Below are 26,094 nucleotides of genomic sequence, written 5' to 3' on the forward strand. Positions count from 1 at the left end.
AAGAAGACTCTGTTGGAATCAGAGATAACAGAAGTTATTATGTTTCGGGTTCATGAATTTTCTTTAATAGACAAATGTCCAAGCAGAAATAATACATGTACTTACCTCACAATATTAAGGGTTTATGCAATAGTGGAAAGGAAAAGAACCTGGCTCCTTCCAGCCCAATTTGTGTGTCCAGGGATGATATCAGAGAAGATAACATGCTTATTCTGGGAACCACGTTCTGGCCCTGCAGGGTGCTGGAGTGAACAACAGATAACCTTGGCATCTCCAGACATGTGAGTGTTTGTGAACTCTCAATTTTCTCTTGACTTCTGCGGTCAGACTTGAGGGTTATGAGGCCAAGCTGTATCCTGTGCAGCTGTGAAAAGGCTTAAGGAGGCTGTCTCCTAGGTTCCTGAAGAATGTAAAGGGGACCCCTCTTTCCTTTCTGCCACCGCCATGCCATCCAGACTGAGGAAGACCTGGAAACTCCGGGGCCACGTGAGCCACGGTCATGGCCGCATCGGTAAACATCGCAAGCATCCAGGAGGACGCAGGAATGCTGGAATCATGCGTCATCATAGGATCAACTTCGACAAATATCATCCAGGTTACTTCAGGAAAGTTGGTATGAGGCATTACCACTTCAAGAGGAACCAGAGCTTCTGCCCGACTGTCAACCTGAATAAACTGTGGTCGCTGGTCAGTGAGCAGACCCGGGTTAACGCTGCCAAGAACAAGACTGGAGTTGCTCCATCATTGACATCGTGCGATCAGGCTACTACAAAGTTCTGGGGAAGGGAAAGCTCCCTAAGCAGCCTGTCATCATGAAAGCCAAATTTTTCAGCAGAAGAGCTGAAGAGGAGATAAATGGTATTGGAGGTGCCTGTGGTCCGGTGGCTTGAAGCCCCTCAGGGAGGCCAATTAAATGCTAACATTTTCAAAAAAAAAAAAAAAAAAGGAATGTAAAGGGAAGGAGAAAAACTAGCTGACCAGCGAGACTCCCTTTCCTGTAGAGTGATGGGCTAGGGTTGTCATCCAGAGATGGAGACTCTCAAGACTGCATTTTGAGAATCAGGTGGGCAAAGTCTTATCCCTCAATTCATTTCATGAGCACCGTCCAGATTCCAAGGGTGGGCTAAGAGGAAGCATTGTGGATGGCAGGTGCTGTCCCCTGTCAACTGAATCTCAGGGCATTTGGACAACAATGAAGTCTCTTTGTATGCAGGATTGGTGAGATAAGAGGCAGGCACATACAGAGTGGTTTTGTGCATACTTGTCTAGGGTGGATAAGTATATCTTCTTGGCTGGAGAAGTGTGTCCATGGAAGTGTGATATCTCACAATTAATTATTGAAAAGGCCAAGCTGTCTGAAGTACCAAGGATGCAGCTGGGTCCAGGCCTTTCTTAGTTGCTGGAATTTGCTGGTGATCCTTTATACCTTGCTTTCTGGAAACTCACATCTCAGATTGATTAGCAAATTATATTCTCCCCGCCCTCTCTCTCTCTGTCTCTCTCTCTCTGTCTCTCTCTCTCTGTCTCTCTCTTTCTGTCTCTTTTTCTCTCTGTCTGTCTCTCTGTCTGTCTCTCTGTCTCTGTCTCTGTCTCTGTCTCTCTCTCTCTCTCTCTCTCTTTCTCTTTCTCTCTCTGTACCACAGCAGCACTCTGTATGTTTATAAAAAAATTTCATTCCAGTTTTGGCAAATGCTTTGCTCTTAAATTCCAATAGGTTCTCAACTTGTTAGTCTCTACAAGACCCTATTTAGAAAAAAAAGATTGATGACATTTGAAGTATTAGTGCTTCAATGTCAGAAATGACACAACTCACCTGACAGACCTCCTTAACCCTAGGTTCCAAGGAACATGCTTTCGTTGAGAAGTCCAGAGATCTGGAGAAAAAGTATTCCAAGCTGCCCTTTGGCTGGATCCACTTTACAGGAACTGTGAGAAGTAGAAAGTTGAGGTTAGGTTATAACAAAGCTCTTTGATTCAATAACACAAGCTCTCCAATTGCCTGCCCTTCTCATAATGTCCTAATGGGCATTGTACCCAAAGCTAGCAGGGCCGGCCATTCACAATCACATAGATCATAACTGGTGGCTCCAGACCAAGGAATTTGGCTTTTTTTGCTGACTGAAGCACCATAGAAGTGATACACATCATGTTCTATTTTATAATTGTGTGCCTCTTCTATCTGTATGTGTGTGCATATGTACATGTGTGTTTCCAACTTATAGTGCCTCTACTTAGCCCAGACTGATCTCCGACTTGCCACTGCTCTTTCTTCCGTTTATTGATTCAAGGTTTGGACCATTATATTCTTTCTAGGAGTGTTTTTTCTATATATCTGAGGGCTCCTCTGGGCTCGTGTGGCTCCAGCCAGAACTGTCAAGAGTAAATCACATCTTCACTCACAACTTCATAGCATGAGTGAGCTCTGTTGATTCACCAGAAGAAATTTTTATCACTATCTGTATGACTTCTCTTTGTTTGGAAACCACCAATCTCTAAAAGTCTGAGGATCTTCCCCAGATGCTGTTCACTTCAGAGGACTCATCCCTCCTAATCCCCATCATCCTGACCTAATTTCTCAGGCTCATTTATTTCTCATCTTACTCTGTATGGATCTTAAGGAAGGGAAGAGCCATTTCTGCACAGTCCTTTGAAAGTGAGCCTTCCACAGATCTTATCTTATCCACACAGATAAGGTTTCTAATGAAGCAGGGAGCTAGATCTCTGGCTTTGAAAGGAGGATGTGCCAAAGAGCTTCCTTTCTGACGTCAAAGAGGCTCCTGATATGGCACCTTGGTTTCAGGTATTTTTTGGAGTGAAGAAATTAGCCATAGAGGTAAGGACTATACCATGAACAGCAGCAGATCCCTCCCTGGACATTCTATTGTATCCTGGAGAGCCCTGGCCTTCTATGTGATGTCACCAGTGCTGTGGCAACACCAACTGCCACTGGGGCATCTGTTCAATGCCTACAGGTTTTGGTCATAGCATGTTGGCAAGACTGAGAAGGCTGCTTGAGAGACAGAAGGGAGAGCATAAAGAGACTAGAGGGAGGCCGAAGGAAGCTGGCCTTCAACCTCAGTGTCTCACATCAAGACATAAATGGTTCTGGGAAAAACACAGTGAGTCCTGGGTAGAGAGTGGGTAACTTCAAGGCTTCAGCTTGGTTTTTTATGGTGGGACCCCAGATCTTAGAGCTTTATGGAGGTAATGTATCTATCCTGCTTCTCTTTGTTCCTGAAGAGTAGACCTGGAGTCTAGGGTTTCTGATGTTTAGTTTGGCAGAGAGCCAGTAATGCTCATTCCAGCAGCTGCTGTGCTAGGGGGTCTCTGCTTTGACTCTGAGTGGGAAGAAAGGAGAAAGAACATGAATGAGGTTTAAGTTTCAGCACTGTACTTCACCAACACTGGATTTCTTTTGGTTGTGGGTCACTAATAACAAGGAGAATAAAGTCCCCTGGCCAAAGCTGGAGGATCTCACATTTTACCTCAGAGTCATTTGCAGGGCAGGGGCCTTCAAGTATTGCTAAGGCATCTGAGTCCTGACTCTCCATAGCCAATCATCTTTAATTTGAGGGCAGGAATGGGCCATCATTCTTCCTGGAAAATTGTTCTTAGTGTGTGAGGACTCACCTGTAGATGCCCTGTCCTTAGGTGTCTCCAGCCTGTCCTGTCACTAGGTGATCTCACCTTTGCTAACGTCATGATTGATGGAATGTATTCTACTGAAGTTTGGGGAAATTTTCATCATTACCCATGTGACTTGTCTTTGGTCTGACACCCACAAAACCCATCACCCCCACACATTGTAACAGCCCTGTGGATCTTTCCTGAGGTACTCATTCATTTCATGAAACTAAACTTCCACATCAACATGAGCTAATTTCATAGTATCTTTCATTTCTGATATTATTAATTAGAGATCTTTGGAGAGGAAGAGCCATTCCTTAAGAATATTTGGAAAATGAGTTTTGACCTCCATACATGTAAAGTATTAAATTAGAATTAATGAGAGTCTAACTAATCAGAGAGATCTCTGGATTGGAAGAAGAATGTGCTGAAGAGCTTCCCCTGTGTCTCATGGAAGACATCTGGAAAAACCAGCTTGGCTTTTGGTGAACTGGGGAAGAGACGGTTATGAGATACGTGATAGCATTTGGCAGTGACCCTAACAGTCCGTTCTCTGGACATTCTATTGCATCATGGAGAGTCGTTGACCTCTTTTATGAAATCATCAGTGTTGTGTCCTTGGGGCACTCATTAAGTACTTATAGGGATCACCAGAAGACACGTTGGTAAGGTTGAACACACTGGTTGGCAGAGAGATCTGACTTTTGAAGAGGGGATTGGGGCTTGAGCTGGAACTCCAGAAATGGGGTCCAGTAGCTGGGATCTTTGGAAGAGATGGTTCTATGCTGCCTCTGGGTTAATAAAGTGCAAACCCATGGTCAAGGATTGGTGATGGTTAGTTTGGCAGAAAGCCAGGAGTTGTCAAGGCTACAGCTTCTGTTCTCGGAGTTCCTTGATTTTATTTGGAGTGGCAAAGAAGGCCAGCAGACAATTGAGGTGTGAGAGTAGGGTGTTGCTACAACTCATCATCAGTAGATTCTTTAGGTTCTGTGAGTATCTCATGTGAAAATCCTCATTTATGCACCAGGGTCTCAGACATTCAGTTACTTTTATTCCTGGCCACAGGTAAAATGGATTTGTTGTGCTAAGCACTAGAGACTCCAGAAACTTTCTGCAACACATCAGATAATAAGTTGACACTTCCAAAGCAGCATGGCTGGGTGACATATGCCTTCCAGGGCCAGTGGGGCTGCAGGGAGTCTGATGCACATAGCTTGCCACAGGGAATGGAGACAGTAACATGGCTTATGGGCTCCCAGCTTGGGGATAGTTGTCCTGCTCTTTGGGGTCTTCACTGAGTTCCATGCATTCACTCTTCCTCAGGCCTCTTCATGAACTCAATATGATCTCTCCTGGACCTGTGCCATACAACTGTATAAATTTACTTATGTTTATCTACCTGCAGGGGGTACCAGAAAGACATCAACCCCAACCTCTGTCACTGAGCAGGAGCAGCAGATGAACGAGGTGGATACACTGACCCTGCAGCTTCAGATGATGACCCAAGAAAGGAATGAACTTCGTGGAATCCTGGCTAATTCTACCAACAAGGACTTGAACAACAGGTCGTCATTTTGTTCAGTTCCTTGGTCACTGTCTTGAACCTACTGAGTCAAACCCAGCATTCCTCAGGTCACTGAAGGCTGCACCTCCAGGGTGTTCTGCCCAAACTAATTATTCTGAGGGCATCTGAGAGGCATAGCTGAACCCAGGGTAGGAGTGATATCAGGACACAGGCTGTGTGACTCCTCCAGATGAAAAGCAGAGGCTGTGGCCTGGATCAGTCTGGGGATGGGGTGTAACATGAGGGCCGGCTTGTTGGGGTTTCTGTCCCGCCCAGTACCCCAACAAGCCAACAAGTCCCAAGGAAAATCACACGGAGTCTACATTAGGTTATAAACTGATTGGCCCATTAGGTCAGGCTACTTATTAGTTCTTATGACTCATCTTAACCCATTATTCTGATCTATGTTAGCCATACAGCTCCGTACCTTTCTCAGCTGGGCAAGTTACATGCTGCCTCTTCAGTGGTCTGCGAAGGAGTGGCAGAGGAACCTCTCTGCTTCCCAGAATTCTCCTGTTCTCATTGCATCACCTCTACTTCCTGTCTGGTTTTCCTGCCTATACTGCCTGCCTGGCCAATCAGCGTTTTATTAAAATATGATTGACAGAATACAGACAATTCTCCTGCATCAATGGGGCAATAGTTTGTGAGCTCTCCGCATACATTTCATGAGGCCTTGACAGGTGTTGTCTTGTGGAAGATTCTAGGTGCTGTGAGTTTACGGTGAGTCTTTGTGCTTAATCAGCAGGTGCTTGGGTGCTGGTTGCTTCTGAGGGCACCTGCAGGGGCCTGGTCATCTTGGTCCATCTCAGTGTGTGACTTGAAGTCTGAACTTCATCACTGCTCCTCTCTGGTCTGGTTTCTTATATTCTGAGACAATTCCACGTCCATACATTTATTTGGCATCCTTTGTCTGTGTCTGTGTGTTTTTATGTGTGTTTGTGTGTTTTAGTGTGTGTCTATGTGAGTATAAGTGTGTGTGTTTCTGCGAGTGTATGTGTGTATGTGTGTCTGTGTATACCCCTGGCATTGGGAGGTGTGTGGCAGGGCTTGTGGTTCTTTCTGTGTCACAGTTTCCAGGTGATACCAGCACTAAGGTCAAGGAACTCCTATCTGAGCAGCAGTGCTGCTGGCCCGTGTGCTCACCTTGGCAGCCCATTGGAATCCACTGGAGATTAGATATAAATCTATCCTTAAGTCAGTTCTCATCCTGAAAATACTTATTTTGTGCTTCAGACACCCATGTAGCAATAGGAACCTGGGTTCACAAATTCCCATTCTAAATCAGGAACAATATTTTCATAGATTTCTGATGGGACCAGACTTGTGATACAGGCTCCTGAAGACTTAACTATTCTACTCCTCAAGGCCCATTGATAAACTCATGCATCTCTGGCTCACTCTCGTTGCACCCCTGACTGCAGGGCTGGGGCCTGGTCAGCAAGTTTAACGAGCACCAGGTTGTCCTAGTTCATAGACATCAGAATGTGACAGAGACTGTGCTGGGGTGTTTAGGACACAGCCTGAATTCATAGGATCATTAAGTCCTGTGTTCATGGGCTCTTTGTCCCTGGTCCATACCCTACCACAGGCTGAATTTTGAGCTGGAGATGGTGAATATGGAGCATAAGAAAGTGATGCTGGACCTGCAGAAATTCCCCAAGGAGATTAGAGAGGCCTTGTATAAGTGCAAGGAACTGACTGAGAAAACTGTCTCCTACAGGTGAGTGGAGGACTTCACTGGGACTCCCCATTCATTGGGAGTGACTTTTTGCCATGTTTTTTTGTCTTTGAACAAAAGTGAGGACCTTCATTCTAACCTGTCTTATGCTCTTGACTTGGGCCCCTTGGGCCAGTTTTGCTAAAAGTGAAGTATCTGTGAACCCATCCCAGCATTGTCCTTCCAGCCTCAGGACCCTCTGGATAGAAAATCTATTTGCACCATGATGTGTGTCCGTGAGTCTCTGGGAGCTCTGGTAGGGGTTTACAGAGGTGATTCCATGGGACCCATAGATGGAATATATTTCCCTTGGGTCTTCTGTCCTCCCTTAGAGAATATTTGCCTTCTACCTCTCAACCTCATAATGTTTTCCCAACCATGAACAGTTAAGTACATGTGGTAGGAGGCAAACCCTGCTCTCAGAAGTACATGGATCCCTTTTAGTGTCAGGGATTTCAGAAGTAGTCTGAATCTTTCTGGAATTTAGCTCTTCTCTGACTTTTGCCAGCTCCTATTTTATGCTGGCATGGTGACTGTGGTCTCTAGTCTGGGGCTGCCTGGGACAAGAACCTTGCATGGATGATGTGGGAGTGGTATATGTTGGCTGGATGGGACTCACGCTGTTTTTGTGATGATTCAGCATCCTCCACAACCAGCTCCTGAGTGAGTGAACTCAGTTGAAGGAAAAAGTGAACATGTTGAGAGAGGAGAACCGAAAGCTACGGAGGGAGCAGATTTCACTGCAAGAGTGTTGTCAGAAGGTGAAGAATCTCTGTGATGAGGCCCATGAGAAGATCTATGAGCTATGCGCCGAGGAGAAGCAGGTAGGCTGAAGCAGTGTGGACAGGCTGTCTGCCATCTGTAATAACATACACATGCGCATGCACACACACACACACACACACACACACACACACACAAGCACACACACACATGTGATCATCCACCCACTTATCCAGCAGCTCACTAACATCTCATCCAATTGTTGATTTCTGTGATCATTCACAAGTCTTTCTATGGATTTACCATCTTGCAATATCAATGGCTTGAAGCAATTTTGAAGGAAGAGATCCCCGTGTAAATGTCAAAGGAGTGGTTCTCTTTGTCATCCTTTGTATCTCCTCTCATATATTACATCTCAACATCAGTTCCCCTTCCTTCCCTCCTCCCAGTCCTTTACCCCCTTCTCCCCCTTTCCCAGGTCCAGTCCTCCTTAGTTTCCCTTCAGAAAATAGCAGGTCTCTCGTGGTTATTTGATCTAATTAAAATAACATTAAACACGGGGCTTTTCTCATGCTTTTTACGCATTCTAACAATAAGATATATCACCAAATCCCTTTTAAGTCTTGAGATATGGTCATACTTAGTTCCACAGATTAGCTTTGAACTCACAATGTAGTTCAGTCCAGACTTTAATGTTCAATCTTTCTGTCTCCGTCTCTGAGTAGCTAGGATTAAGGGTTTGCATCACAAGCTCAAACCTAGGCTAAATACTTAAATTAAAATTGAAGGTTAATCCAAATGTCAGAGGTCAATGGATTACAAGTGTGTGTTTTTAAGACATAGGTGCTAAATTATAGTCATCTCAAAAGCATCAGTGAAAATAAAATTTAAGATGCTTTATCATTAGATAGGTAGCTTTTAAAAGCATGCTCCAGTGGCGCAATCGGTTAGCGCATGGTACTTATACGACAGGTAGCTTTAAAACTAATAACATAAAGGTAGCTTTCATTCATTTAACCATTGAAGAGTCTATGTTGGGATTCCCATAAATGCCAGGAAGTAAGCTGTACCTGGAGCAAACAAATAAAATGACTGTCCTGAAGGAACTGATGAAGTTATTACCTTTAATCCATCTCTTACACTATAGTTGGTTTCTGCTCAGTGTAACCCTCCAGCTCTCATTGTGTTTGAGATCTCCAGCAACAGAGGATTTACCTTCAGAAGGCAGAATCTAACACCTCCTATTGATCTGTCCATAAAATTCAGTCTCCACAGAAAAGGCAATTTTACCTCCTGCTGATTAGCCACAGCCTCCAATTCCCAGCTGTAAATGAAAATGATTATATGTCATCAAATCATAGGAATTCCTGCTTCTTGTTAATATTTTCAAGAAAGGAAATTTTAAGCTCTCCCTTGGGTAGCGACTACATAGTTAATAACACTTGCTTGGCTACAGAAGGTGGTCAGTTCAGACTCACTATGCTCCATTACTAGGAGTCCTCACTAGGATCTCCCACATAGATTATAGGAAGTTTTATTTATACTAGCTTTCTACAGCAGCCTCTGGGAGCCCCCCAACTCCAACTGTCTCTCTGCACTCTCCCTTCATCCCTCCCCCCACACATGATCCCTTTCCATCCTCTCCTCACCAAATCAAAGTTCACCTAAAAAAATCTATTCTATTTTCTCTTCCCAGGGAAATTTGTGTGTTCCCTCTAGTGACCTTCTCTCTACCTAACTTCTCTGGGTCTTGGAATATAGTTTGATTATCATTTACTTAACAACTGATGCCCACTTATAAGTGAATACATATCATATGTGTCTTTCTGGATCTCAGTTATCTCAGTCAGCTTGATTTTTTTCTAGTTCCACCCATTTGCTTGCAATAGCAATTGGATGTCATTTTTTAAACAGCCAAGTAATATTCCCTTCTGTAAATGTACTCCCTGTTCTTTATCTGTTTTTCCATTGAGGGACATCAAGGTTGTTTCCAGTTTCTGGTAATTTTGAATAATGCCACTGTGAAGATATTTGAGCAAGTGTTTTTGTAGTAGGATAGAGCCTCCTTTGGATATATGTCCAAGAATGGTGTACCTAGGTTTTACAGTAAATCAGTTCCAAATTGTCTGAGGAACTGCCATGTTGATTCCATAGAGGCTAGACAAGTTTGGACTTCCACAAGTAATGGAGGAGTGCTCCCTTTGCTACAAATCCACACCACCATGAGCTGTCATTCACACCACTGACCTTAGCCATTCTGACAGGTGTAAATGGGATCTCAAGGGAGTTTTGGTTCAAATTCCCCTGATGGCCAAGAATATAGAACATTTCTTTACATGTTTCTCAGCTATTTGTGATTCTTCTTCGGAGAATTTTCTGTTAGAACTATATCACACTTCTTAATTGAATGATTTGGTTTGTTGAATGCCTTATATATTTTGGATATTAGCCTCTGTCAGATATAGAGTTGATGAAAATCTTTTTCTATTCTATAGGCCTCCATTTTCTCCCTCTAATGGTGTTCTTTGCCTTACAGAACTTTTCAGTTTCATGAGATCTTCTTATTAATTGTTGATTTTAGTGTCTGCGCTGCCAGTGTTCTACTCAGCAAGTCATCTCCTTTGCTGGTGTGTTCAGGGTTGTTCCCTATATTCTCTCCTATCAGGTTCAATGTGTCTGGTTTTATGTTGAGGTCCTTCATCCATTTGGACTTGAATTTTGTACAGTGCAAATAATATCTACATATTTGCATTCTTCAACATGCAGATGCCCAGTTTGACCAGCACCATTAGTTGAAGATGCTTTCTCCTTTCCAATCTGTACCTCTGTCTTCTTTATAAAAAGCAGACTCACTCAGGAGGTCTAGAAGACTGGAAATAATCAAACTGAGGGCTGAAATCAACAAAATAGAAACACAGAAAACAATCCAAAGAATCAATGAATCAAAAAGCTGGTTCTTGGAGACAATCAACAAGATTGACAAACCCTTATCCAAATTAATCAAACGGCAGAGAGAGAACATACAAATTAATAAGATAGGAAAGGAAAAGGGGGACATAACCACAGACACAGAGGAAATTCAGAGAATCATTAGATCTTACTACAAAAATTTATATGCCACAAAGTTGGAAAATGGAAAAGAAATGGACATTTTTTTAGATAAGAACCATATACCAAAATTGAACCAAGACCAGGTGAACAATCTAAATAAACCTGTCAGTCGTGAAGAATTAGAAGCTGTTATCAAAAATCTCGCTACCAGAAAAAGCCCAGGACCAGATGGTTTCAATGCAGAATTCTACCATAACTTCCAGGAAGAGCTAATACCTACACTCCTTAATGTATTTCACAATATAGAAACAGAAGAATCATTGCCAAACTCTTTTTATGAAGCTACAGTTACTCTGATACCAAAACCAAACAAAGACATAACCAAGAAAGAGAATTACAGACCAATCTCACTCATGAATATTGACGCTAAAATACTCAATAAAATACTGACAAACCGAATTTAAGAATACATTTGAAAAATCATCCATTATGATCAAGTAGGCTTCATCCCAGAGATGCAGGGTTGGTTCAACATACGCAAATCTATCAATGTAATCCATCGTATAAATAAACTGAAAAAAAAACACATATGATCATTTCACTGGATGCTGAAAAATCATTTGACAAAATTCAACACCCCTTTATGATAAGGGTGTTGGAGAGATTGGGTTTACGAGGATCATACCTAAATATAATAAAAGCAATATATAGCAAGCCTACAGCTAACATCAAATTGAATGGAGAGAATCTCAAACCCATTCCACTAAAATCAGGAACACGACAAGGCTGTCCACTCTCTCCATACCTCTTCAATATAGTGCTTGATGTTCTAGCAATAGCAATAAGAAAATATAAGGGGATCAAGGGGATTCGAATTGGAAAGGATGAAGTTAAACTTTCGTTATTTGCAGACGATATGATAGTGTACATAAGCGACCCCAAAAACTCTACCAAAGAACTCCTACAGTTGATAAACACCTTTAGTAACGTGGCAGGATACAAGATCAACTCCAAAAAATCGGTTGCCCTCCTATACACAAAGGACAAAGAAGCAGAGAGGGAAATCAGAGAAACATCACCTTTCATGATAGCCACAAATAACATAAAATATCTTGGGGTAACTCTAACCAAGGAAGTGAAAGACCTATTTGACAAGAACTTTAAGTCCTTGAAGAAAGAAATTGAGGAGGATACCAGAAAATGGAAAGACCTCCCCTGCTCTTGGATTGGGAGAATCAACATAGTAAAAATGGCAATTCTACCAAAAGCAATCTATAGATTCAATGCAATTCCCATCAAATCCCAACAAACTTCTTCACAGAACTTGAGAGAACAATAATAAAGTTTATATGGAAAAACAAAAAACCCAGGATAGCCAAAGCAATCTTATACAATAAAGGAACTTGTGGAGGCATTACCATCCCTGACTTCAAACTCTATTACAGAGCAACAATATTGAAAACAGCTTGGTATTGGCATAACAACAGAGAAGTCAACCTATGGAATTGAATAGAAGACCGTGGTATTAACCCACAAGCTTATGAACACCTGATTTTTGACAAGGGGGCTAAAGGTATACAATGGAAGAAGGAAAGCATCTTTAACAAATGGAGCTGGCATAACTGGATGTCAACCTGTAGAAGAATGAAAGTAGATCCATATCTATCACCATGCACAAAACTCAGGTCCAAATGGATTAAAGACATCAACATTAATCCGACCACTTTGAACCTGATAGAAGAAAAAGTGGGAAGTAGTCTAGAAGCTATAGGCACAGGAGACCACTTCCTAAGCAGAACCCCAGGAGCACAGTCAATAAGAGAGTCAATGAATAAGTGGGACCTACTGAAACTGAGAAGCTTCTGTAAAGCAAAGGACACTGTCAGTAAGACCAAACGGCTACCTTCCGACTTGGAGAAGATCTTCACAAATCCCTCATCAGACAAAGGTCTGATCCCCAAAATATACAAAGAACTCAAGAAACTAGACACTAAAACTCTAATTAACCCAATAAAAAAAATGGGGTACTGAACTGAACAGAGAATTCACAACAGATGAACTTCGAAAGGCCAAAAGGCACTTAAGGTCATGCTCAACCTCCTTAGCGATCAGGGAAATGCAAATCAAAACAACTTTGAGATACCATCTTACACCTTTCAGAAGAGCCAAACTCAAAACCACCAATGATAGCCTATGCTCGAGAGGATGTGGAATGAGGGGAACTTTCATCCATTGTTGGTGGGAATGCAAACTTGTGCAGCCACTGTGGAAATCAGTGTGGCGGTTTCTCAGGAAACTGGGAGTCAACCTCCCTCAGGACACAGCAATTCCACTCTTGGGAATATACCCAAGAGATTCCCTATCATACTACAAAAGCATTTGTTCAACTATGTTCATAGCAGCACTATTTGTAATAGCCAGAACCTGGAAACAACCTAGGTGCCCCTCAGTAGAAGAATGGTTAAAAAAGGTGTGGAACATATACACATTAGAGTTTTACTCAGCGGTAAAAAACAATGACATCTTGAATTTTGCATGCAAATGGATGGAAATAGAAAACGCTTTACTGAGTTAGGTAATCCAGACCCAAAAAGAGGAATATGGTATGTCCTCACTCATTAGTGGATACTAGCCATATTTAAAGGTCTTTGAGCCGATAATTCGTGATCCTAGAGAAGCTAAATAAGAAGGTGAACCTGAAAAAAATCTTATAGTTATCCTCTTGGATATTGGAAGTACACAAGTTTGCCAGGCAAACTTGGGTGCAGGGGGGTGTAGTGGGGGGGTGGAAGTAAGGGAAGATGGTTAGAGAGAAGGGAGAGGGGGAGGATTGGGGATGGCTTGGGGTAATGGAGGGGGAGGAAGGATGGATATGGGACTAGGGAAGTATATATCTCAACTAAGTGAGCCATTTTAGGGTTTGCAAGAGTCTTGATTCTGGAGGGGTTCCCAGGTCCAAGGAGAGGTCCCCAGATTGTTCCCTGGGCAGCAGAGAAGAGCGTACCTGAACTGGCCCTGGTCCATAACCATACTGATGAATATTTTGTATATCACTATAGATCCTTCATCGGGCAATGGATGGAGATAGAGACAGAGACACACATTGAAACACTGGACTTAACTCCCTAGGTCCAAATGAGAAGCAGAAGGAGGGAAAACGTGAGCAAGAAAGGCAGGACCAGAGGCAACCTTCATCTGACGATAGATGGAGATAGAGACAGAGACCCACATTGGAGGACTGGACTGAGCCCCCAAGGTCCAAATGAGGAGCAGAAGAAGAGAGATCATGAAAAAGGAAATCAGAACCGTGTGGGGTGCGTTCACCCTAGGATACAAGGGGACCAATCGAATGAGAGCTCACCAAGGCCAGCGGGACTGGGACTGAACGAGCATGTGATCAAACTGGAGTCTCTAAATGTGACTGACATGGGGGCTGACTGAGAAGCCATTGTCAATGGCACTGGGTAAAAAAAGAAAAAAAAATGTTGATCCTCCCAATTCAAGAGCAAGAGAGATCTTTCCATTTTCTGGTATCCTCCTCCATTTCTTTCTTCAAGGACTTAAAGTTCTTGTCAAATAGGTCTTTCACTTCCTTGGTTAGAGTTATCCCAAGATGTTTTATGCTATTTGTGGCAATCGTGAAAGGTAAAGTTTCTCTGATTTCCCTCCCTGCTTCTTTATCCTTTGTATATAGGAGGGCAACTGATTTTTTGGAGTTGATCTTGTATCCTGGCACATTACTAAATGTGTTTATCAGCTGTATGAGTTCTTTGGTAGAGTTTTGGGGGTCGCTTATGTACACTATCATATCATCTGCAAATAAAGAAAGATTAACTTCTTCCTTTCCAATTCGAATCCCCTTGATCCCCTTATGTTGTCTTATTGCTATTGCTAGAACTTCAAGCACTATATTGAGGAGGTATGGAGAGAGTGGACAGCCTTGTCGTGTTCCTAATTTTAGTGGAAAGGCTTTTAGTTTCTTTCCATTCTATTTGATGTTAGCTGTAGGCTTGCAGTAAATAGTTTTTATTATATTTAGGTATGATCCTTGTATCCCCAATCGCTCCAACACCTTTATCATAAAGAGGTGTTGAATTTTGTCAAATGCTTTTTCAGCATCCAATGAAATGATCATATAGTTCTTTTTTCTCTCAGTTTATTTATATGATGGATTACATTGATAGATTTGCGTATGTTGAACCAGCCCTGCATCTCCGGGAAGAAGCCTACTTGATCATAATGGGTAATTTTTCTAATGTGTTCTTGGATTCGGTTTGCCAGTATTTTATTAAGAATTTTTGCATCAATGTTCATGAGTGAGATTGGTCTGTAATTCTCTTTCTTGGTTGTGTCTTTGTGTGGTTTTGGTATCAGGGTAAGTGTAGCTTCATAAAAAGAATTTGGCAATGATTCTTCTGTTTCTATATTGTGAAATACATTAAGGAGTATAGGTATTAGCTCTTCTTGGAAGTTCTGGTAGAATTCTGCATTGAAACCATCTGGTCCTGGGCTTTTTTGGTAGGGAAGTTTTTGATAACAGCTTCTAATTCTTTGTGACTAGCAGGTCTATTTAGATTTTTCACCTGGTCTTGATTTAACTTTGGTTCATGGTACTTAGCTAAAAACAAGTTCATTTCTTTTACATTTTCCAATTTTATGGCATACAGGCTTTTGTAGTAAGATCTAATGATTCTCAGAATTTCCTCTGTGTCTGTGGTTATGTCCCCATTTTCATTTCTGATCTTATTAATTTGCATGTTCTCTCTCTGCCATTTGATTAGTTTGGTTAGGGGGTTGTCAATCCTGTTAATTTTCTCTGAGAACCAAATTTTTGTTTCGTTGATTCTTTGGATTGTTGTCTGTGTTTCTATTTTCTTGATTTCAGCCCTCAGTTTGATTATTTCCAGTTCTACTCCTCCTGAGTGAGTCTGCTTCTTTTTTTTCCAGAACTTTCAGGTGTGCTGTTAAGTCTTCAATGTGTGCTTTCTCCGTTTTCTTTAATTTGGCACTTAGTGCTATGGACTTTCTCCTTAGCACTGCTTTCGTTGTGTCACATGGGTTTGAGTATGTTGTGTCTTTATTTTCATTAAATTCAAGGAAGACTTTAATTTCTTTCTTTATTTCTTCCTTGACCCAGGGGTGATTTAGTAGTTGACTGTTCAGCTTCCATGAGTTTATAGGCTTTCTGGTGTTCGAATTGTTATTGAATTCTAACTTTAATCCATGGTGATCCGACAAAACATAGGTGGTTACTAATATTTTTTTGTATCTTTAGAAGTTTGCTTTGTTACCGAGTATGTGGTCAATTTTTGAGAAGGTTCCATGAGCTCCAGAGAAGAAGGTATATTCTTTCCTCTTTGGGTGGAATGTACTATAGATGTCTGTTAAGTCCATTTGAATCAACACCTCCAATAATTCTCTTATTTCTCTGTTAGGTTTCTGTCTGATTGACCTGTCCATTGGTGAGAGAGGTGTGTTGAAGTCTCCTACTATTAGTGTGTGTGGTTTGATGACTGCCTTGAGTTCTAGAAGTGTTTCTTTTACATAAGTGGGTGCCTTTATATTAGGGGCATAGATATTCAAGATTGAGACTTCCTCCTGATGAATTGTTCCTGTTATGAGTATAAAATGTCCATCTCCATCTCTTCTGATTGATTTTAGTTTGAAGTCAATTTTGTTGGAATTTAGAATGGCCACACCCGCTTGTTTCTTAGGTCTATGTGCTTGAAAAACCTTTTCCCAACCCTTTACTCTGAGTAGATGTCTGTCTTTGTGGTTGAGGTGTGTTTCTTATAAACAGCAGAATGTTGGATCCTATTTTCGTATCCAATCTCTTAGTCTATGCCTTTTTATAGGTGTATTGAGTCCATTAATATTAAGTGATATTCATTACCAGTGGTTGTTGACTCCAGTTATTTTTTATTTTTTTTCTTTTGTGTAGTAGAGTTTGTGTGTTTCCCTTCTTTGAGTTGTGCTTGTGAAGGGTCGCTAGATGTCTGAATTATTGTAGACAGTGTTGGCAATATTAGATTCCTTGGGTTGCGATTTTCCTTCTATTACTTTCTGTAAGGCTGGATTTGTGGCTACATATTGTTTAAATTTGTTTTTATCCTGGAATATTTTATTTTCTCCATTGATAGTGAGCAAAAGCTTGGCTGGGTATAGTAGTCTGGACTTGCATCCATGGTCTCTTAGTTTCTGAAGTACCTCTCTATCCAGGATCTTCTGGCTTTCATGGTTTCCATAGAGAAGTCTGGTGTAAGTCTGATAGGTTTACCTTTATAAGTTACTTGACTTTTTTCCTTTGCAGCTCTAATATTCTTTCTTTGATCTGTATGTTTTTTGTTTTGATTATAATGTTGCTAAGCGGATTTTTTTTGATCCAGTCTGTTTGGTATTCTGTATGCTTCTTGAACCTTCATAGGAATATCGTTCTTTAGGTTGGGAAAGTTTTCTTCTATAATTTTGCTGAATATATATTCTGGGCCTTTGATCTGCAATTCTTCTCCTTCTTCTACCCCTATTATTCTTAGATTTGGTTTTTTTATTGTGTCCCAGATTTCTTGAATGTTTTGTGATGTGAATTTGTTGGATTTGTTGTTTTCTTTGATCAGAGCGTTTATTTTCTCTATGGCGTCTTCATATTCTGAGATTCATTCTTCTATCTCTTGTATTCTATTGGTTATGCTTGATTCTGTAGTCTCTGTTTATTTACCTAGATTTTCCATATCCAGCCGGCCATTGGTTTGTGTTTTCTTCATTGCCTCCATTTCAGTTTTCAATTCTTAAACTGTTTCCATTACCTGTTTGATTGTTTTTTCTTGGTTTCCCAGTGTATCATTTACGGATTTACTCATTTCTTCAAACTTTTTGTTATACTTCTCATCCAATTCTTTAAGGGAGTTATTCATATTCTGTTTAAGGGACTCTATTGCTTTCATAATGGCACTTTTTTCCACTTCTTTTGGATTAGGGTGTTCAAGTCTTTCTGTTGTAGCATCGCTGGGATCTGATGTTTTCATGTTGTTTTTCAGACTGTTGGAGGAATTCTTGCCTTGGTGTCTGCCCATCTCTTCCTTCAAATGCTCTCTACTGGATCATCTGATACCAGGTCAGGTTCCCTTGTTGGAAAGGGACCTCACTGACCGTAGGCCTGCCTTTCAGCAGGCAGGCTATTGAAACACAGGAACTCCCTCCTTTTTTTGGGGGGAGACTTTTATTGACGGTTTCTATTTTACTGTGGGATATAGGTCTGATTTTAATTTAACTTTGGTAAGTGGTACTTACTGATAAAATTATTCATTTTTTAAGATTTTCAAATTTGATGAAGTACATTTTTTAAAGTATGTCCTTGTGATTCTCTAGATTTTCTCAGTGTCTGCTGTTATGGCCCCTTTTCGTTTCTGATTTTATTAATTTGGATATTCTCTGCACATCTTTATTTAGTTTGGATAAGTTTTTATCTATTTTGTTGAGTTTCTCTAAGAACCAATTCTATGTTTCATTGATAATTTTTGTTTTGTTCTCTTCATCTCTATGTTATTGATTTCAGTTTGGTTACTTCTGGTCTACTCCTCTTGAATGTACTTACTTCTTTTGTTCAATAGTTTTGAGATGCTCTATTAAGTTGTTAGCATGATATCTCTCCATTTTTTAATGTAGGCACTTAGTGCTATGAATTTCCTCTTAGCACTGCTTTCATTGTATCCCATAAGTTTGGTTATATTATGTATTCATTTTCATTGAATTCTGGAAAGTGTTTAAATTTGTTATTATTGCTCCACTGCCCATTCAATATAGAGATCTTCGGTTTCCATGAATTTAAAAGCTTTCTTTTCTTTCTGTTGTTAATATACAGCTTTAATTCACGGTGATCTGATGGGTACAGGTAATGATTTCAAATTTCTTGTATCTTTTGAGACTTGCTTTATGTTTGAGTATGTGATCAGTTTTGGAGAAAGTTCCTTGGAATACTGCTCAGAAGGTACACTCTTATTTATTTGGGTAGAGTGTTCTTTAAATATCTGTTTTGCTTATTTGGTTTAAACTTCAGTTAATCCAGAATTTATTAATTTTGCCTGCATGACCTGCACACTGATGACAGGCACATTGGTGAGACTGGGGTATTTAACTTCCCAATATCAGCGTGTGGGGGTCAATATGTGTTTTAAGCTACAGTAATTTTTTTTTTTTACAAAAGTTCTTAGGGCATAGACGTTAAGAATTAAAATGTCAGCCAAACAGCAGTGGTGCATGCCTTTAATCCCATCTCTCGGGGAAACAGAGGCAGGCAGATCTCTGAGTTCAAGACCAACCTGGTCTACAAGAACTAGTTCCAGGACAGGCTCCAAAGCTACAGAGAAACCCTGTCTCAAAAAAATGAATTGAAATAAATGTCATCTTGTGGTGTGCCCTTTCCCAACACTTTTGATTAATTTTGGTTTGAGGCCAATTTTGTTAGATATTAAAGAGGCTACACCAGCTTGTCTTTTAGTTCCATTTGCATCATTTACCCTGAGGTAATGTCTATACTTGATGTTAAAGTTTGTTTCTTATATGCACCAGAAAGTTGGACCCTGTTTTTATATCCATCGTTCTGTGTGTTTTTATTAAGGAAATGAGACCACTAATAGAGAGATATCAAATGATGAGTTCCTGTTATTTTGTTGTATGTGTATATGCTTGTACATGTATGTCCAGGAGTGTGTATTCAGAATTATCTGTGTCTGTGTGCATTTGAGTGTCCACCCATTCATGAAAAATGTAATCTTTCAATGAACAGAAACAAGAAAAATTGGAGGAAAGACTGCAATACCTGCTGAAGCAGAGGGATCTGGTCACCAAGCAAATAGTCTTGGCAAAAAAAAAAACTGCAGAATCACTTCGCTGTCTCCCAGATAAGGTAGGAGCCCAGGCCACAAAGAGGGAGTTATACCAAGTAGTTTTCCAGTACCTGAATCTCTGTCCTATTTGGGTTCCTAGCCATTTGCATGGCCTTTCAGTCACAGCCAGGGAAAGAACATTTGAGAGTATTGAGCTGACTCAGTCAACAGAAATGTCTGCACAGGAAGCATTATGTATTATCCTTAATCTTTCTAGATTGTGTGCACTTCCTCACTTCTGAGTGCTCTCGTGTGTTCTGAGAACTTTGATATTTCCTATGGTAGTCCCAGATCTAACAGGGACAGTGTTAATTATGGAAGACGGTGTCTCCTCCTGCCACTTTATTTCCCTCCAGGAGTATCACGTTTAGAGATAAAATCCTACACTTGGGCTGATTTACGTGTGGCAGATTCTTATTGAATATGGGTTCTCTGCAGTTTGCATCTGTTTCCTATAAGAAGGTTTCTCTGGAATTAAAATCAGATTTAGAGTTTGACATGTTGAACCCAAGGAGGTATCTGTGCTGAAGGAATAAACCCAGCCTTCACTGCAGTGTTGTGTATGCTCCCCGAGAGGGCCTCATATAGTTAATTTCCCAGGTTGCGCACAGTTTCCTGGCATTTGTTCAAGGCCATGAATATCTACTGAACTGTGACTCGGTCATTGCTATGATGCTGTTTCTTTTCAAAAGAATGTATCTGAACTATTGGAGAAATGGGCTATTTTTCTAGTTCCCCATGGTGAGTATTTCTCAGCTCAATTTCTAACAGCTTTAAAAGTGGAGAAAAAAAAGAAACTCAGGTGCTCTCTTATCCTTGAGGAAGTAAGGAGTGAATGAGCCCAGCTCAAATGTAATGCTGCATTGACCAGCTGAGTAGAGCTGGTAGGAACTCAAAAACTGGCAGGGCAGGTCCTAAACAAACTTTCCTCCTCTAGGTTTGAAAACCTCCAGCATGATCTGAAACAGGCCACAGTCCAGAATGAGAGCCTCCTGCCGACAGATGTGCTACAACAGGAGCCCTGAGTGTGCTGGACCAAGGAGCCACTCCTATCCCCTGCAACCTTGGCATTCATGGGATGGGTTTTCTTCCTTGACGTTTGTTTCCCATGTGTGGACAGGCCCTGGTTTTGCCTAGGCCATGGTCCAGTGAGGCTGCCTATGGGTCTGATTGCCTTTCCTTCTCTGACAGCTCCGCTTTGGAGAACTGAGGAGGCTAAAGAAAGTTTCACACATTCTCCACTTTAGCAGCAACACCTACTGAAAAACAGACCCCTCCTCGTAGCTGTGAACAAACCAGTGAGGAAAATCTCCACCTAGTGCAGGGGATCCATCCACAATCTGATTCAAGTTCTGTTGGTGCACCATTCCTGGAGAAAGAAAGTCATCAGAACGAAGCCTGATATTCAGAGGACCCACCAAGAATTACACAGAATCCTGACATCTGTCAGCAGGTGGACCCTGAGTTGCACACAGCAGCATGGGGAGGATATGCTGCTGGGCAAGGCTTACTCTGCCAGTTAACTCTCCATGTCTTTAGTAAGTCGGCTGAGCCCTCCATATATGGTGAGGAATCTCACAAGAAAGACTGTACTGATGCTGTGCTGTAGTCTGTACACACCACAGAGAAAAGAACAGGATTCCCTCTCCTGTGCAGTGCTGAGGCAGACTCCATGTCACAGGAAAGTGTTGCTGAAGATAACGCACTACAGAGACAGCAGCATCCCTCACCCGTGTTAGTCACTGAACAATCCATAAAGAAAGTATGTGTGGATTCTCCAGTTTCACAGCCTGTACTGGCATGACTAGACCTGAGAAATTGTCTATAGAGGAGGTCTGGTCACCTTTGGTGTTCTTAGAGTGCCAGATGTTCTCAATTGATTTGTTGGATCTAGAGCAAAGAATATTTTTTGCTTAATTTGGGGGGAGGTTCTGGTTTTGGTTTAGGTTTCGTTTGCTTGTGTTTTTTTTTTCTTTGCTTTGGTTTAATTATGTTAGTTTTCTATAATGACTTTTTTCTTGTTTTAATAGTTGAATAAGGCTCTACACTGTATATACTGACTACCTTTTCTAAAGCCCCTATTGTGTAAAATGATTATATTTATGAATAAAAAGCAATTTTCAACTTCTCAATTTTACCACCTTTCTAGAGTCAGATATCGGGTTGCTCTCCTGTGACTCCAGAACTCACAGGCAGAGATGGATTTCTACACATTCCAGGAGCCTTGGTTACACAGTGAGTTCACATCCACACAGGTCTGCAAAGGTCTACACAGGAGGGTAGTACCTTGAATGTGGATGGTCTGGCTCACTTTTGTCTTTACGACCTTGACTTTATATTAACAGCCAGATTTAAGAGAACGTAATGAAGAAGGGCTCTGGGAAGAAAGGAACTTCCCTTTGCACCTCATTAGTCCTATCTCTGTGTCCAATCACAATTGCTCATTGTAATCCTGGGATAGCAAACCAGTGAATGTGGCCTTTGAAATGCATGAGCACAGTGTATCCTCAGCAGAGGGAAACAGCTGAGCTGCAAGTTTGGATTCTGGAGATGCCTTCCAACGTCTCCCTCCTAAATCATGGCTGTTACATTGGGGAGCTGCAGAGTAAGTGCAGAGACAGGCTCCAGCACTGTCATCTACTTATAGTAGGAATATCGGGAACTGTGTCAGAAGGATTCATTCAAAGCTCTGAAATGGCCCTACTCATTGGTTTTATATCACAAAACAGTTGATAAAATTCCATAAGACTATCTCATATACCATACTCAGAACATCATTCCATCTACTAAATTTAAAGAATGTGAGTTCCAGTATATGCAGAGGAAACAAGTCCCAGGGTCATTGTCAATGGCTTTTCAGAAAGACTCCGGGCCCGCCAGATCCAGAGAATCTGGCCACATTCAGAGAATCTGGTTGGCTAAATAAGAAGGTGAACCTGAAGGAAATCATGTAGTTATCCTCCTGGAGATTGGAAATAGACAAGAGGGCCAGAACCTTCATCTGGTGATGGATGGAGATAGAGACAGAGACCCACATTGGAACACTGAACTTAACTCCCTAGGTCCAAATGAGAAGCAGAAGGAAAGAGAACGTGAGCAAAGAAGGGAAGACCAGAGGGAACCTTCATCCGACGATGGATGGCAATCCAGACGGAGACCCACATTGGAGCACCGGACTGAGCCCCCAAAGGTCCAAATGAGGAGCAGAAGGAGGAAGAACATGTAAAAGGAAATCAGGACCGCGAGGCGTGCAATCACCCAATGATACAAGGGGACTGATCTAAGGAGTCTTCACCAAGGCCAGTTGGACTGGGACTGAACGAGCACGTGATCCAACTAGGGTGCTCATCTTAAATGGTATTTTATAATTGTGAACAAAATGAACTAAGCCCTTGCTACAGTGGCTCTACTAAAAGGTACTTTACTATATATTCAAGACATTTTAGATCAAGATATTGACTCACCTTTGCACAAATCTGTTTCATGTATATGTGAAGCTTTGATTCAGATCTCTGCTTAAAACAGGTTACATAAAGTAGCAGAAACTAAACTTTTAAGTGTTAGTGCCCAATGCTTGTTAAATAAGTATATACATTTAAATAACAGAATAACTTAACTCACTGAAGATTATAAGATTAGGAAGTAAGTGGTAGGCTCTGAAATGCAGTTGTGTTTGCGGGTTTCCTCATGTTTCTAATAGAAACTTACTTGTGCTGTTTAGGTACCAAGGTCCTTTTCCCTTCTCTTGGTGATTCGCAGGGCCGTGTGACCTCCGGCTCCCTGGAGATTCTGCACTAGCACTGGCTTGAGGGGATAGCTTAGCAAGAACCTGGCTCTCTTTGTTATGGTGATTCCACCTGTATTCAAGGTTGTAGCAGTGGGCTCCACACGCCTGGCCCCTCCCAGCTGATTCTGCCTGAGGCGCCGGGGCCTTTAATCCACTTCTCCTGCTCCTGTTGGGAGGAGGCCTTGCCCTTTCGAACCCTCTAGCCCACTGGTATAAATACTTGACTTGAGTTTAATAAAGTGGCCATTTACTCTTGGTAAATGAGCAAGGTCTCTTTTTTGTGTGTGTCTCTTTAAACCCTCAGGACAGTCGTCCATTCTCGTGGGCCCGAGTTTGAGAAGGCGCGCGCCTGGATCGGGTGTGGGTATCCACTGGAAGGCGGGGTCTAACAGATGGCGTCCCTCGGTGACCTTTGAAGAAGAACTGAAGAACTGCATCCTGCCGTCAGTGGATCCACCACGAGAAACCCAAGAAGTGAGGGTTACCCCCACGATCCAGAATCTGGCCAGTTTTATAATGTGCAATTGTGCACGTGTGATAAGGGGGTGAATAGCTTGATGTGAGAAGTATGGGTGCTGAAAGGTCTGATCCAGAGCTGAAGGCCAGTGGGCAAATCAGCTGCTAAATTTCTTAAAGAGACTAGGCACCCCGATTAGATGACACTACACTAGAGACTGCTTAGACTAATTTAAAACTCAGTCCCTGGCTCTCACATGCAGGGAACTTTAATTTTTGCCTAAGAGCACAGGCTGGGCACAGTTAGCTTCCAACAGGAATCCGTAACAATTTTTCTAATTCTGTCCAGTTGTGTAAGTGCTCACGTAATGGATCAGATAATTATTTTCTGCCCCTGGAAAAGCTCCAGGCAAAACTAATTCTAAAAGATGTTTTGGGGCTGACCATTCAGTCCAGTTCAAAACCTGCTACAATTGTACTGGCCAATAAAAAAATTAATATTTTGAGGTTGACTAATTCAGCCCAATATTTAGTTGGTTGCAAAGACACAGGCCAATAGAATTTGCTCCTTGGAGACAGAGACCTACAGATCTCTATATGTCCAAAACTTGCTTGGTTGTAGTTTAGATCCTAAACAGCTAAGCACATCGCTCCCAGAGACTGATGAGGGGAGCCAATTTCGATGGCGCATGCAGGCAGGATTTGCCTCAGCTAGCGTCTGGCATGGTCCAGGTCATATACTGATGTACATGGTCCGGACTGGGTTTTGATTTGGGGAAGAGAAGTGGTTTGTGTGTTTTCACAGGATGCAAAGCACCCCGTTCCTGAGCGATTGGTGCAGACCGTGGATTCCTCTACTCAGAGACCTGAGGACGAGGCGAGATCAAGAGATCCCACGGACACGGAGGCGGAGGTGGCGGCGGAGTTGGCAGATTCCTGAGAGATGATCCAGCGCCTGATTTTACCCCTTTCCCAGCTTTCTGTCTTGCTCTGCCTGATCTGTCCGTTTCAGCCAAGGCTGCTTGACCCCCTGAGGGGAAAATAGCTACCTCCCCTGCCTTGTTTACAGTGTTGGATGCTCAAGGCTAAAACCTTGCCAGATAGACGGAATTACCAAAACTATCAAGTAATTTAAATTCACAATTGGATGCTGTAGTTAATCTCTACAACTGGGTGTGGATTTTGATCTCTGCTGGTCGCAGGTTAAGATTTTGCTGCTTTTTCTCGGACCCCGGAATACAAAATTGCTAATTGGCTCTAATTTAGTTTGACTAGTCATACCAGGGGTCCCATTTGCCGGTGCTGTAGCCCTACTCAAGGGCTCTATTCTGAGCCAACGTTTCAGATATTGTGCAAGCACTGTCTCTTCCAGGAATGCTTATGTGTACGTACGCTGGAGTGTCTTCACCTGGCCAATGGCTTCAGGTCCGCCATGGCCTGGCCCTAGTAGGCGTTCACCTTGGAGTATCTTTCAGCATAAAACTTCTGAACGTGTTGGAGGATGGCATTAACCAGAGATGGGTCTAGATCACTGGGCAGCTTTTCCAATCTAAGATAGGGAGAGTCTGGACCTGAGGCGTCATCCTGACGACGGATCTGGATTTGTCCTGGCTAATTCCCGGTGATGCCTAAGACAGGTTTTGTCATCATATTTAATATATATATTTAAAGGGAGACTTGTAGGTACCAAGGCCCTTTTCCCTTCTCTTGGCGATTCGCAGGGCCGTGTGACCTCCGGCTCCCTGGAGATTCTGCACTAGCACTGGCTTGAGGGGATAGCTTAGCAAGAACCTGGCTCTCTTTGTTATGGTGATTCCACCTGTATTCAAGGTTGTAGCAGTGGGCTCCACACGCCTGGTCCCTCCCAGCTGATTCTGCCTGAGGTGCCGGGGCCTTTAATCCACTTCTCCTGCTCCTGTTGGGAGGAGGCCTTGCCCTTTTGATCCCTCTAGCCCACTGGTATAAATACTTGACTTGAGTTTAATAAAGTGGCCATTTACTTTTGGTATATGAGCAAGGTATCTTTTTTGTATGTGTCTCTTTAAACCCTCAGGACAATCGTCCATTCTTGTGGGCCCGAGATCGGGAAGGTGTGCGCCTGGATTGGGTGTGGGTATCCACTGGAAGGCGGGGTCTAACAGTGCTGATATTTTGTTTATGATCTAACCAATAGATCAGAGTGCAAAGCTAGCCACACTAGTAAGCCATACAGGCCATGCAGTGTTGTCCTTAATACCTACAGCCACACTATTTAGCCATAGAGGCTGTGAGATGTTGTACACAC

The 26,094-nt window shown here is 42.1% G+C and overlaps 1 protein-coding gene, 1 long non-coding RNA gene and 1 pseudogene across 2 annotated transcripts; all 3 read left to right on the top strand.

Annotated features, from left to right (window-relative positions):
* The first annotated feature begins 426 nt into the window (after positions 1-426).
* On the top strand, positions 427-890 carry LOC146895548 (large ribosomal subunit protein uL15 pseudogene; annotated as a pseudogene).
* A 2,090-nt stretch (positions 891-2,980) lies between these two features.
* LOC148123043 (disks large homolog 5-like) lies at positions 2,981-7,735 on the top strand. The gene is made up of 4 exons (XM_087902550.1): positions 2,981-3,119; positions 5,033-5,192; positions 6,783-6,914; positions 7,552-7,735. Exons 1-4 carry the CDS (start codon positions 2,987-2,989, stop codon positions 7,580-7,582), a joined length of 456 nt encoding a protein of 151 aa, XP_087758676.1. The 5' UTR covers positions 2,981-2,986; the 3' UTR covers positions 7,583-7,735.
* On the top strand, positions 7,590-25,795 carry LOC148123044 (uncharacterized). Its single transcript, XR_015736894.1, has 3 exons — positions 7,590-7,735; positions 19,468-19,587; positions 20,505-25,795. It is a non-coding gene; the product is annotated as an uncharacterized LOC148123044 (long non-coding RNA).
* The last annotated feature ends 299 nt before the right edge of the window (positions 25,796-26,094 follow it).

The sequence above is a fragment of the Myodes glareolus genome, chromosome 2, assembly GCF_982192425.1.
Source record: "Myodes glareolus chromosome 2, mMyoGla1.1, whole genome shotgun sequence".
NCBI classification, from domain to species: Eukaryota; Metazoa; Chordata; class Mammalia; order Rodentia; family Cricetidae; genus Myodes; species Myodes glareolus.

What these genes read in the sequence shown, in the direction of transcription:
- LOC148123043 (XM_087902550.1), top strand. Translation starts at nt 2,987, where the DNA reads ATGTTGGCAAGACTGAGAAGGCTGCTTGAGAGACAGAAGGGAGAGCAT. An exon ending in ATGGTTCTGGGAAAAACACA is followed by an intron (nt 3,120 to 5,032) that starts GTGAGTCCTGGG and finishes ATCTACCTGCAG; the next exon opens with GGGGTACCAGAAAGACATCA. An exon ending in AACAAGGACTTGAACAACAG is followed by an intron (nt 5,193 to 6,782) that starts GTCGTCATTTTG and finishes ACCCTACCACAG; the next exon opens with GCTGAATTTTGAGCTGGAGA.